The 14,073-nt window shown below is 35.8% G+C and overlaps 1 protein-coding gene across 4 annotated transcripts in view; it reads left to right on the top strand.

The window, feature by feature from the left end:
• DOCK4 (dedicator of cytokinesis 4) overlaps positions 1-14,073 on the top strand; it is a 229,095-nt gene that overhangs the window by 85,149 nt on the left and 129,873 nt on the right. For all 4 annotated transcript variants that reach the window (XM_026713144.2, XM_087933987.1, XM_087933988.1 and 1 more), the window contains 8 exons: positions 2,684-2,808; positions 6,367-6,529; positions 8,083-8,189; positions 9,551-9,707; positions 10,415-10,512; positions 10,610-10,693; positions 10,779-10,879; positions 13,695-13,776. In XM_026713144.2, coding sequence (XP_026568929.1) covers positions 2,684-2,808; positions 6,367-6,529; positions 8,083-8,189; positions 9,551-9,707; positions 10,415-10,512; positions 10,610-10,693; positions 10,779-10,879; positions 13,695-13,776 — 917 coding nt within the window. The remainder of the gene's footprint in view (positions 1-2,683; positions 2,809-6,366; positions 6,530-8,082; positions 8,190-9,550; positions 9,708-10,414; positions 10,513-10,609; positions 10,694-10,778; positions 10,880-13,694; positions 13,777-14,073) is intronic.

The raw sequence follows: 14,073 nt of genomic DNA, 5'->3' as shown, positions 1-14,073 counted from the left end.
AGAGGACGCTGATCCATTACAAATCAAGAACTATAGACCTATTTCCCTACTAAACGCAGATTATAAAAATTTTGCTTCAATATTGGCAGAAAGATTTAAAAATATTTAAATAATTTTATTCATCCTGATCAAAATGGATTTCTGCCCAAGAGACAAATTAAAGACAATATGAGAGTAATCTTGGACACTTTGGAATAATACGAGGCACATCCTGAAAAACAAATGGCTCTGATATTTCTAGATGCACAGAAGACATTTGATGATGTGAATTGGCAATTCATGTTATTACTGCTGGAACAGATGGGCTTTGCTAGAAAATTTATTCAAGCAATAGAAGCTATATATCATAAGCAAATGGCAAAGGTAATGATAGAGGGAGAACTGACAGACTCTATCAATAGAAGAAAAGGAACAAGACAAGGGTGCCCACTGTCACCTCTGTTGTTTGTGTTAACTTTTGAAATGCTAAATAGAAATATTAGAGATGAAAAGAATATAAAAGGGATGAAAATTTTAAAAAGGAAGGATTTAAGTTGCAAGCATTTGCAGATGATCTGGTTTTCATCTTAGAAGACCCACTAGAAACAGCATCAAAATTGATAGAAAAGATAGAGACATATGGAAAGGTGGCTGGTTTGAAAATAAATAAAGATAAGACAAAGAGCTTGACAAAGAATATGCTATCAAGACAAAAGGAAGAACTGGCAGACCTATTAAAAATTCAGGCTACGAATAAGATCAAGTACTTGGGGATATACTTGACAGCAAGATGCAGTACACTAAAAGAGAATAATTATATCAAACTTAAACAGCAGATAGCATGATTTGGTGAAATGGGAAAATTTACAACTGTCATTAATAGGGAGAATATCAACAATCAAGATGAATATATTACCCAGAATTTTATATTTGTTTCAAACAATTCCAATTAGGCTTGGAAAAGACTACTTTGAAGATTTAAATAAAATTGTGTTGAAATAAATTTAAATTTTCTGACAGGGAGAACAATCAACCAGTTGTATTCCTTTTATTTTTTCCATTTTTCCTCGCTGCATGGATAATATGGCACATTTTTCAAGTCCAAAGTTTATTCTGATGTCACTGCTGAACAGTTGGACTGTGTTGAGTATTGATTCAAGTTCTGTGGGACTTTTCGCATACGGTTTTAAGTGTATAGTATATGGTTTATCTTGCCACGTTGGTTTGAGGTTTGGTATCCCAGTTTTGTGTTTTGTAGGATTATTGTCAGTGGAATTAATGCAATGTTGAACAGTAGTGGCAAAAGTGAGTCCTCTGATGTTGACTTCACCAATGTTCTCCCCATTTGTTATTAGAATTGTTTTCCATTTTTGCATGTTTGCTTTCAAAAATGTACAAATATTTTTTGCTGATTCCAAAGTTTTCCAGACAGGCATTAATCCAGCTGTAGGGTAGTGAGTCAAATGCCTTCTTGTAATCAATCCATGCCATATTAAAATTCACTTTTCTTCATCCTGCATTTTTTAGTACCATTTTGTCGATGAGCAGCTGATCTTTTATTCCTCTCAGTTTTTTATAATTTCCTTTTTGTTTTACTGGATACAAGCTGTTTTCTAACAGATCATTGAATATTGCCAGTATTCTTGTAAAAGGTTTGAGCGTTGTGGCAAACAAATAATTGGGCAATAGTTGCTTGGTTCTGTGCCCTTTTCTGGATCTTTCATGATCAAGTATGTTCGGCCAACTGTTAAGCATTCTTCGCTTGTTACATTTTGAAGCATTTCATCAAATTGAGTGGCCATGCGATGATGGAGACTCGTCAGGTGTTTTAGCTAGTATCCATGCAGTTCATCCAGGCCAGGTGCACTACAGTTCTTGACCTTCTTTGCTTGTTTTGCAACCATGTCAGTTGTTATTACAATATTTCCCATTTTGTTTTGTGTTGTTCATTGTTGAATATCTTTGATCCAGGAGGCAGTGTTGTTGTATTCCACTGGCTTTTCTCACAGTTCTTTCCAAAAGTTCAAAGTTTTTTCTTTACATGGGTGAACATTAGTTTGGACTCGATTTTCATCAAAGGACTGGTAGAAGAAGTTCCATTTCTTCTGAACTGGACATTTTCACGATATTGTTTTATTTGTCATTCGTATCTTTCAATTTTCTTTGCTGTTGCTATTACATGTTGTTTTAGTTCTTCCATGAATTCAGTTATTGTTTTTTCCTCCAGGTTGTATTTTTTGTGTAAATTATTTTTCAGCTTTTTGTTCTTTAGCTTTTCTTCTTTCAAGTACTTTAAATTGCTGATATCCCCTCGTAGTTTTTTAATTTTATTTTCAAGTCAAATTTTCCACTTTGGTGTTCCAGTGGGTTTCTTTTTTTGGCATTTTATAACCCAGCTCTGCAGTTATAACAGTGGCTGTGTTATACTTTAGTTGGTTGATTTCATATGGTGTGCTGGATGGGATGTAAGTTAAAATGTTGTTCACGGCAGTTAACAAATCTTTCACTCTTTTGCTAAGCACTTCACAAATGGTAGGTAGTCTTTTTCTTTCTCTGTTTTTTTAGCAGTTTCTTCAGCTTGTTCGTCATTATGTTTTTTATATTATTATTATTATTATAAGATCGTCATCATCATTATATGTTTAAAGATACGCTGAAGTGATATTTTTGTTTTGGTTGACTTGTTTTATTTTTTCTCCTATAGGTGAAATGAGAAATGATCTATATATCACAATAGAAAGAGGAGAATTTGAAAAAGGAGGGAAAAGCGTGGCCAGAAATGTGGAAGTCACAATGTACATTGTGGACTGCAGTGGACAAATTTTGAATGTAATTTCTGTTTAACTTCTTCTTTTTTAATTATAAATACTATTTCAAATTACAATTTTTATGAGGAACAACCCAGAAATTATGCTCCTAGATGACTAACTGTAGGATTTTTTTAATGTCTGAATTAAGCTCTGCTGATTCTGCTAACAAGAAATCTATATATTAGGTACTGACATACCATTACATTAGTTTCAAACAGTCTGTTGTTAGGCCTGCATAATTAATGTAATGAAACTGAAAGATCGTGAATTATGTTGATATTGGACTGGATCTGTTAAACTGCTGCTGGGTCTGTCTGAAGTCTTCCCAATAACTTGAATTGCAATTATCAGCTTCTTAGTGAAAGATGCACAGACATTCTATTCTGAGGATCTGTCTGTTGCAACCAATGAAAGCTGTATCCAAGATACAAACAATTGATGGAAATCCTAGTAATCTCCCTAATTTCCAAGTGGAGTTGATATACTCATATTTCCTAGTAACAAACTTAACGGCATTCTCTTTAACATGGCAAAAGAAAGACAGCAAATCCCTAATGTCTAAAGAGTGATACTAAGATCAAACAGAGTTGATGATTCCCAGTCTTAATCCATTGTTCCAGAGCATTGGCAATTATGAGGCCTTCATGGCTGAATCTGGCCTAAATTAATTACAATTTTTGGCTAGATCTGCCTAGGCAGCCATACATTTTTGGATCATTATTTGGAACATAGACACCATCCAGTTCAGTACTAGCCTCCAGTGCTTTCACAAATGATAGATATTTTGGGCTTTACCCAAGGCTCTGGTCAAAACAATGAAAAAAAAAAGAATGCTGTTCTGGCCACCAAAGGTAAGACAAGTAGCCTTTCTAGGATCCAAGTTTAAGTTTTTTGAGTTTTTTTGTTCCTTCTATCTTCAATGTGGACCAGTGCACAAAAGGAGATCTTGAAACCCAGTGACCAATTCCTAGCTGAGAAAGCCATAAAAAGGGTGCCACTGGCTGACAATCTTTTAAGTGCACTAAATTGTCTTCATAATGCCTAAAAAGAATAGGGATTGGAGAACAATCCTAAATTTTAAGTAGCTAAATTAGTATGCCAGTACTATCAGTTTTTGTTGGAGAGACTAAAGTTCATTTTAAGCTAATCAGTCCTGAGAACAGAATCATCAAGCTGGATGGTGAATAGATGGTGAAGGATGGCCTCAAAATACAAGTAGCTCAATGTTTTCATTTCCTTTTTAAAATTTGACTACTTGAAAAGGCAGATGAAGAGGCAGAAAATACGCTGATATTTCCAGAACAGGAGTGTCAAACTGGCAGCCTGTGGACTGGATGCAGCATGTGTAGGCCATGCCACCCCGGCTCCGCAAAGGCAAAAACTGTTGCGATATGTCACCTGACGTGATCGAGTTTGACACCCATGTTCCAGAAGATCCTAGCATTCTGAGATAGCGCACTTGCCATTGATTTATCAGTTAGAGTGGACTGTCTCCCCAGGGAACATAATTTCATCTCAGATCTAAACAAGTTATATTTACATATCTGGAGATATAAATAGCAATATAGATAATAATGTAGTTTTTGTCCAGATCATCTTAGCTTCCCATGGAACGTTGACAGACAAATTTAAGATATCACCTATGCTTTTTCCTTGAGAAGGAGGAAATAAATTAAACTGGTGGTCCCTGTTCCTGAAGTATTGGGTTTTTTTTCCAGTCAAGTCAATAATCTATAACCCAACACACTCTGAGGGATTATCTGTCTCTGAATGCCCATAAGTCAAGATATACATGCTACTGGAGTCCCTTATCGTATAATGTCCCCATCTAAGGGACCTGATCACCTGATTCTGAAAATGTTAGAAATCATCCTTTCAAACTTATAAACCAAGTGAATGTAAATATGTTACCTTGAAAGTGACCTTCCTCATTGCCATAATATTATCCAGGGACATCTTTGGAACTGGTAGTCTTATCAGCTAATGAAGAAGTCTGTGATCATATTCACTCAGTGGACTTGTGCATAAATCCATCCTGCATACCCAAAGTGAATTCCATTTTCCACAGGGCACAGTTTAATTCTGCACACATTCAACCACTGCCTTAGAGCAACATTCTCCCAAGCTGGATTTCTGAAGAATAATAAATGCAGGTAGTCCTTGACTTATGACCATAATTGACCCCAAAATTTCTGTGGCTAAATGAAAGAGTTAAAAGTGAGTTTTGCCCCATTATGCAACCTTTCCTGAAACAGTTAAGCGAATTACTACAGTTGTTAAGTTAGTAACATAGTTGTTAAGTGAATCTGGAGTCCCCATTGACTTCGCTTATCGGAAGGCCGCAAAAGATAATCACATGACTCCTGGACACTGCAACCATCATAAATATAAGACAATTGCCAAGTGTTTCAGTTTTATTTGTGTGACTGTGGGGATGCTGCAGTGGTTGTAATTATGTAAAATAGTCGTGTCACTTTATCAGGGCTGTTGTAAGTTCAAACTCTCACTTAATGAACTGTTGTAAGTTGAGGACTATTTCAAAAGAATCAAAAACTGGTTCCGATGATCACATTATTTCTTCCAGGCTTGCCTTTTATCACCCACAAGATGTTTTCCCTATCTCTGGATTTTTTTTCAAAGAGACGAATAGTATTTAAATAAAATCTGAAATGAAACGTTAAGTAACTGTTCCACACAATTGAGAATATTAGACAAATTACTCCCCCTCATGCACACACGAAAGGATTTGCTGTCTTTTATTTGCCTTATTGATATTTTGAATAAATAAAGAAGGACTTATTGTGGTATAGCGAATTTCAGAGAAATACCCAGAATAGAGTGAATGGGTAAGGTGGGTGGTTATGTATATTTATTGAATGAACAAACGAATGATGAATGAATGAATGAATATTCTTCCCCGTGACTATTGGAAAACCTGATATATTTTTTTACAGAATTCCTTTGCATAAAAATGCATATAAAATATAGCAATGCAATAAGTTGTAATAAATCTAATATTAAAGGTGCAGGCTGATGTTAAGACAAAATAAACTGAGAAAAATGAGAAACACTTGAAAATAATATAACACACAAATATTGGGCATAATAGTTCCAAAGGTGCTTTTTCATGAGACAACTGGACTTTCTGGTTTTTCTTTGAAGACGTTTTGCTTCTCATCCAAGAAGCTTCTTCAGGTGAAGCAAAAGGTCTTCAAAGAAAAAAAAACAGAAAATCCAACTGCTTCTTGAAAAAGCACCTTTGGGACAACCATGACCTGGATGACCGAGGATCTCCATAGACATTTGGGCCCAGTAGGTGGATGAATGAGATAATACCATGGACAATGATAAAGGATTCTCCTCATACTTTATTCCTGAATGAACAATAAGCATTTTTCCTGCCCTTACTGGTATGTAAATTAAATTTATCTCATTAGCTGTCTTTGCCCCTGCTTATGCCTTCCAAAAGTCTAGGGAAAACAAAATGTTTTGTTCTGTTTACTGTAGATCCTTCAGAATACTGACCATTGATTTACCACTGAAGTAATTTGGATTTTTAAAATGCTTTCTTTTTAAGGATTTTATCTCCTTTGGCTCTGGAGAGCCACCAGCCTCTGAATTCCATTCTTTTGTGTTGTATCATAACAACAGTCCCAGGTGGGCTGAGCTGCTGAAACTACCTATTCCAGTGGATAAATTCAGGGGAGCACACCTTCGGTTTGAATTCCGCCACTGTTCCAGTAAGACCTATTCAGAAGTGGTAGTTATTTTAAATTACAATCAACATTTTTCACCCAAATGTTCTTCACGCCTGCTGGTTGCTACCTTAAATGGCAACCTTATAAAAATGAGAGTTAGTAGAGGAAAAGCTCTCGTAGGGCAGCACAATGGAAAAAAAAAAACTCAAGTATGCACTGAAAACAACAGCTTTGTATTAGAATATTCCACAAAAATAAATGTATGGTTGCCTGTAACTGAACATTAATTATGCTGTTAAACACTAATGATCCAAGAGGCAACTGTATAGATAATCTCAAATTTACGACTGGTTGTTTAATGACCCTTGGGTGGTACAATGGCCTTGGAAAGAGTGCTTCTATCTGTTGTAAAATGTTGTGTCTCTTCCGGCAATCACATGAAGGAAGCTTGGCAACCTGTTCACAGTTACAACTGGTTGTAGATTGAAAGAAAAAGGGAAGAGTAGCTGATATTAGATTAGAATCTCTTGCCAGTTTAATTCAGAACAGAGAAAAAAGTTGCCAAAAGGATTATACAAAATGAGTTGTTGGAAGATTATGGCTTCTTTTCTTCAAAAATAAAAATCATTTTGATTTTAATGGATGGGAGTGGTTTCTTTTCCTTTTCAATATCTTTTATTTCCTAAAGTCACAAGGGTTTGCATAGAATCCCCTAAGCCACTTGGATCATTTAATTATTTTAGTGAATCTAATAGCTAAATTTGAAGTAATTTCTAGTTGGCTATTGTAGTTTTAATGTATCTTTTAATGAAAAAATGTGGATATAATTATTAACATAGTTAACTTAATAGCAGCATGCTTTTCCTATGTATTCTAACATAAAAATAAGTTATCCTGAAGAGTGCAGTATTGCAGGCTAATTCTTCTGACTGCTGACTGCCAGCAGTTTAGCAGTTCGATTCTCACTGGCTCAAGGTTGACTCAGTTTTCCATCCTTCCAAGGTCAGTAAAATGAGGACCCAGATTATTGGGGGCAATATGCTGACTTTGTAAACCACTTAGAGAGGGCTGTAAGGCATTATGAAGTGATATATAAGTCTAAGTGCTATTGCTATTCATTAAATTATAGGTATAATTGTGCGATCTGGATATATATCTTTCCAGCTTTGGCAAATGCATGCAGTTTTTGTAGCAAGATTTTTAAAATTGGTTTGCCTTACTTTCTTCTTGCTAGGGATGAGATAAAGAGTGACTGGCCTAAGGTCTTCCAGCTGGCTACACCAGTCTGGTTCTCCTGCTGATGGTAGAAATCTTGAATTAATTGAAGTCAACAGAAATCAGATTGGTCATCTTTTAACTGTATTGTGTAATTAATATATCTGCACATTTGATTGATTATATAACAATCAAATTGTTATATAACTTATTATATAACAATCAAATTGTTATATAACTTATTGTATATTATAATAACTTATAAATTATATTATTGCCTTTAGTTGCAAATATATGTGCAATTTTGTATTATTTTCATTTATGAACTTTCATTCGTAGCTTAGAATATGGTGTATTTTTAATGTGTTTGTGTGTTTCAGCAAAAGAGAAGGGAGAGAAGAAGATGTTTGGTTTTTCTTTCATTCCTCTGATGCAAGAAAACGGAAGGACCCTGCCAGATGGCATTCATGAGCTCATTGTACACAAGGTATTTTCAAAAAGAAGCCAGAAAAAATAGCTTATTCAGAAAGAAAAATCCTAGATTGATTCAACTGTCAGAAGAATACTAGATTTGTCATTGTGTAATATTCCTATCATCATATCCTTTCCAGCTTATGTTGCTGGTTCTTTATATTACACCTGCATACATGGGCATAAATCAATTTAGCTCTCTCACACATGAGGAAAAAGATGAATATCAGTTGTGCACATATCAAACTTGGGACATGCGGGATGTGGAAATTTTAGAGCATAGGAAGTGGATATAGATATACCGTGTTTCTCATATAATAAGCCCGGGTCTTATTTTGGGGGGGGCGAATTAATTTCTCCCCCCTCCGCACACCCTCACCTAGAGCCCCCCGCGGGCAACCATGCCTCGCCACCAGCCGCTCGTAACAGCCGATCATGGCAGAGCACAGAGGCCTCCCTACCCCCACTAAGTGCCTTTGCTGCAGACTCTGTTATGGTGTTAGTTGCAGGCTGGGTCAGCGGGCAGGTGGTGGCGGTGTGGATGTTGGCCTCAGCAAGGCACTTTAAATCACGAGACCTTAGGTGCCCACCGCTGTGCTTCCTCCGCCGCTGTTGCTTTCCCTTCACATTCCTCCACCAGCAGCGTTTCAGCCACTTCTCAGGTGGGGGAGCCGCCTCTGTAGCTTTCACGATTCCCTCCGGTACTGCCACTGTTCTCTCGCCAGCGCCGGCAGGAACTGTGGAAGCTACAGAGGCGGCTACCCCACCCAAGAAGCGGCTGAAATGCTGCCGGTGGAGGAATATGAAGGAAAAGCAACAGCGGTGGAGGAAGCACAGTGGCGGGTGCTGAAGGTCTCGTGATTTAAAGTGCCCTGCCGAGGCTGACATCTACCCGCCTGATGACCCGGCCTGCAACCAGCACCATACCTGGGGCTGTAGCAAAGGCGCTTGGTGGGGGTAGGGAGCCCTCTGCGCTCCGCCATGATCGGCTGTTAGGAGCGCCTGGTGGCGAGGTGTGGCTGCCTGTGGGGCGCTTCTAATGGCAAGTTCCCCCCACCCTCCCCCCATTTCACATGTTTTAAAATAGATCTAAATTTGGGGGGAGGGGCTTAATTTCATTTTATGCCTAGAAAACATGCTGGGGGGGGCGTATTGGGGGGGCGTATTGTTGAAGAAACATGGTACAATATTATCAATGGTTAAGTATCCTAAAGCACAGCAAACAAAGAAGATACCTAGAAAGTACATAGGAAGAAAATGTTAGAAAATACAGTTGATTAGCAGTGGAGATTGTTTTTCTAATGGCTTTAGATGACAGTTCTGTGCTGCATTTCATTTAATTAGATGTAGTGAGTTAAAATGTAATTGTTCTCTCAGTGTGAAGAAAATACAAGCCTTCGGGATTCTAGTCGCTATCTCAAATTTCCCTTTTCAAAAGGGCATCTTCTTGCAAACAACCACCAAGCAATAAAATCTACTAAGGAATCTTTCTGGATTACATCTTTTCTGTGTTCAACTAAACTCACACAGAATGGTAAAGTATAATGCGTAATACAATATAGTAGATGAGCTTATTATTATGATATACTTATGATATACTATTATTATACAGTATTACAAATATGTTTTATAATTCAATATTAGCCATATTTATGCAGAACTTACTTAATAAACTATTGATTGGCTCAAAACACAAATAAATTATTGGTTGACCTGTTTGTAAGCAGATTAAAAATGTAACAGTTTTGATGTTACAATATTTTAAGTAGCACATCTATGGGTTGTTGTTGTTGTTTTTTAATTACCATTCAATGCTGTCAGTTTTTTTTTAAAAAAACCCTTACTGTGTTTTTCAGTTTATTGCCCAAAATGATAAAATATACTGAGAAATAGGACTTCTGAGGAATATTATTAAATATCTGGCATCGAATATAATGCATGACCCAGATTTAAATAAATAGAACAAAAATGCTGTTTCATGTTGAACAGTGCAATTCTATTTCTCTACTCAGAAGTAGTAGAGAAGTGGTAGAGATTCACTTGTGAGTGAATAAAATGAATGTTAATTTCATGTGCCACAATCTTTTTGATAGCATATACAGATTTCAGCTTAAAACATGAGCTTGATTTAAGAAAACTTATACTGTATAACCTTTTCCTTTTTGCTGTTTCTAAAATTAATGTGTATATATAGTAAATTGTTTGCTTACATTTGTATTTTTGCCAAACTTTATTTTGTAGGGGATATGCTTGACCTTCTTAAATGGCGAGCTCACCCAGAAAAAATTGCAGGTTGCCTCTCGAAACTGAAAGAAATTGATGGTTCTGAAATAGTGAAGGTGAATACAATTGGCACTGTTTATTTTTCTCACTGAGATAAAATATGAGTAACGTTTCCAAAATATATAGTTCTTAAATATGTCTTCCTTCACCTAGTTTCTTCAAGATACGCTAGACACTTTATTTGGGATTTTAGATGAAAATTCTCAAAAGTATGGCTCCCAAGTATTTGACTGTTTGGTAAGGCAAATTTTATTATTCCTTGTGTTTGTTTTGATTTTTGAAATTTGCTGAAATAAACTAATATGATTTTTTCCCCCCTTAGGTTCACATAATTAATTTGCTGCAGGACAGCAAGTTTCATCATTTTAGGCCAGTTATGGATACCTACATTCAAAGTCATTTTGCAGGAGCTCTTGCATACAGGTAGAAAGGTTTCAATGCTTTGAATATAGATGCAGTCAGATGATTGGCAGTTGACAGCGACTTTAGTTCAAATGTGTTGTAGTCTCCATGGTTAGAACCAAAGTCTGATAAACTGATATTTTAAATCAGTTATACTTTGTTATAAAAATTGATCTGAGCTATTACATTTGGTTATTGATACTAAATCAATCATCTGACGTATAATTATTTTGCTTTTATATAAACCTAAGTTCATCCTGTATGTGTCTTTAGCTGTTTCTGGGAAAATGCCTAATATTAAACCAAATTCAAACTTATAGAGGGGGTGGATTTATTTTCCAAAGCACTTGAGGGGCACATCAAGAAGCAATGAGTGGAAGCTTGTTAAAGAGAGATCCAAACTGGAAAATAAGGAGAAACGTCCTCCTTCAGAACAATGAATCAGTGGAATAGAAGTTTGCGAGAAAAGATTAGATAGCCATATAAGCCCTTCAGCTTTGAGCAGGAGGTTGGACTAGGTAGAAGATCTCCAAAGTCCCTTCTAGCCCTATGGTTCTACGGTTTTAAGTAGTTTTCCCCTAATTCTCAAAGGATTTATTAATAGCCCTTATAAACCACATGGTTTGAATATGTATGAGTAAACTAGAGCACAATCAATTCTGACAGTACAAAAGGAATGATGAAGTATCAAGGAAAGAATTTAGTTACTGGGCCAATGCAACATTTTGAATTTGGAGGATTGGATTTGAGATGGCATCATACAGCAACTGTGGAAAAATACCTATTTGAAGTAGAAAAAGTTGTGGCTGCTTTTAAGGAGTTGTAGAAATGTACTGGATTTGTATTCCAAATGTGATGCAGGACATTTTTGCCTTTGAACTGCTGTGCTGCACTAATAGATACCAGACCTTTTATGGTCTTATAGTACACTTTAATGGGCCATGATTGTTACATGTAGTGCTTGACTTACTGTTGTTCATTTAGTAACCATTTTACAACATATCTCTTCCCAAACTACATAGGACCCAGAAACGAAGTTCCTATGAATGCACACCCTGCGTTCATTTAATCATATTTTGTATACTTGGCAAAAACTACTGATAGCAACAATGGATTTATTTAATGACTGCTATATCTGCTTTCTGACTGCCACAAAAAAGTTCATAACATTGGGTCAGTCACATGATGGTCTTCTTTACAACAGTTGCAACTTAGAATCATAATCGGAAGTCTCCATTATGTTCATATGTCAAGTATATCCCCAAGTACTGGATCTTATTCATGAGCTGAATTTTCAATAGGTCTGCAGTTCTTCCTTTTGTCTTGATAGCATATTCTTTGTCAAGATCTTTGTCTTTGTTCATTTAATGACAATCAAAGCTACAATGGCATTGAAAAAAGTGACTTATGTCCATTTTTCACACTTATGACCATTGCAGCATTCCCACTGTCATGAGAGGCCAGATGAGGAGAAGCACCCCTTGAGTGATGTTGAGTTGACCACATCCAACCAGTCACATGACCACCAAGCCACACCCACCAACTAAGCCACACCCACAGAACCGGTTGTTTAAAAAATTGAATCCCACCCCTGACTACCTGTATACCTAACATGGGAAGTGAAATATATATTTATTGTCCATATAGAAAGCAATCATGGACTGGTTATTCTCATAAAACAATGCATACTCCCATACTCTGCTTTATTTGGTTTAATTTGCCTCCTTCAGAATTAATGATATGGTGCAGTTCTCAAGGATTTTGGGAATTTCTCCCTTTATTTCCATATAAGATTTTTCATTGAACCCAACATTGTAGTGCTTAAAATGTTCTCTAGGAATGTGTACACATTTTCATAGCTAATGAAGTATATTCATTAAACAAATATCTGTTATATACCAAATCAGACTATTGGCCCACATTGCTTCAGGATAGAGTATTATTTTATATGAAAGTACATATAGCTGTTCTAATGTTTGCCCCCAGTTCAAGGCCAAATTATGTATGGTATGGTGCTATACTATACTAATACTAATACTGTACTACTGAAAATACTGAGTGAGGAGAATCATCCTATTCAGATTAAAATTTCATATAAGACTAAGACTAAGACTAAGACTAAGACTAAGACTAAGACTATACTATACTATACTATACTATACTATACTATACTATACTACTGAAAATACTGAGTGAGGAGAATCGTCCTATTCAGACTAAAATTTCATATAATACTAAGACTAAGACTCTACTCTACTCTACTCTACTCTACTCTACTCTACTCTACTACTGAAAATACTGAGTGAGGAGAATTGTCCTATTCAGACTATGAGAGCAAAGATTATTGACGATGTCTGAGTTTCTAAGATTTGGAGATGAAAGCAAAAAAATTGGTTATGTATCATGCCAGACTCAGACAAAATTTCATTCATTGGAGGTGTCTCATTATTTAGAAGAATTCAGTGTCCTTGCACATACTACAATGAGGTTGGCTAATGAACTTTCTTTCCTACCTAGAAAGCAAGGTGTATTAGTACCTTAAAAGCAACCAAACTTTATTATATTTGTGAAAATGTATGCCAATAATAATGTTCTATATATATTCATAATTTTGCAATTTAAATATAGTATCCACTAAATAGTTTTCTTTCCAATTACATTTTATTTGAATTGTTCTGCAAAATTGCTCACTTTCCTGGGAATAGCTTATTGAGGCTTAATTTTCAGTAGACTTATGTACTGATTAAATTATGAATTATTATTCATGTCAGTTATTAGTCTATTTAACAATGAATTAAGACTTCAGTGTAGAACTAAGTTTTGTTTTATATTTTAGAGATCTCATAAAGGTATTGAAGTGGCATGTTGACCGATTTACTGAAGTAGAAAGGCAAACACACAATCAGGAAGTATTAAAGGTAATAAAACTGAAAGAGATGGTGTAATCTCATCTAGTTTTTTTCTAATCTGCTTCTATTCAGAGGTGTTTACTAGATTACAATTGCTATCATTTCCAGTTAGGGCAGCTCCATTTATTTGACACATCTGACTAGAAGCAAATTGAAGAAGTTGATTTAATATGATTGTTAATATTGTTTGTATATAAATATAAAAATGCTAATTCGTGACAAATGAAGTTACCATAGCATGTATCCAGAGTAGAGTCAATTGCATTTTCCTGTTCAAGATTATTTTTATTAGCTTTTCTCAAACCT

This window comes from Pseudonaja textilis, chromosome 5 (assembly GCF_049901715.1).
Source record: "Pseudonaja textilis isolate UNSWEBS1 chromosome 5, rPseTex1.2, whole genome shotgun sequence".
Lineage (NCBI taxonomy): Eukaryota > Metazoa > Chordata > Lepidosauria > Squamata > Elapidae > Pseudonaja > Pseudonaja textilis.
Note: the sequence above shows the minus strand (reverse complement) of the source record. Positions and strands in the feature narration are given on the sequence as shown.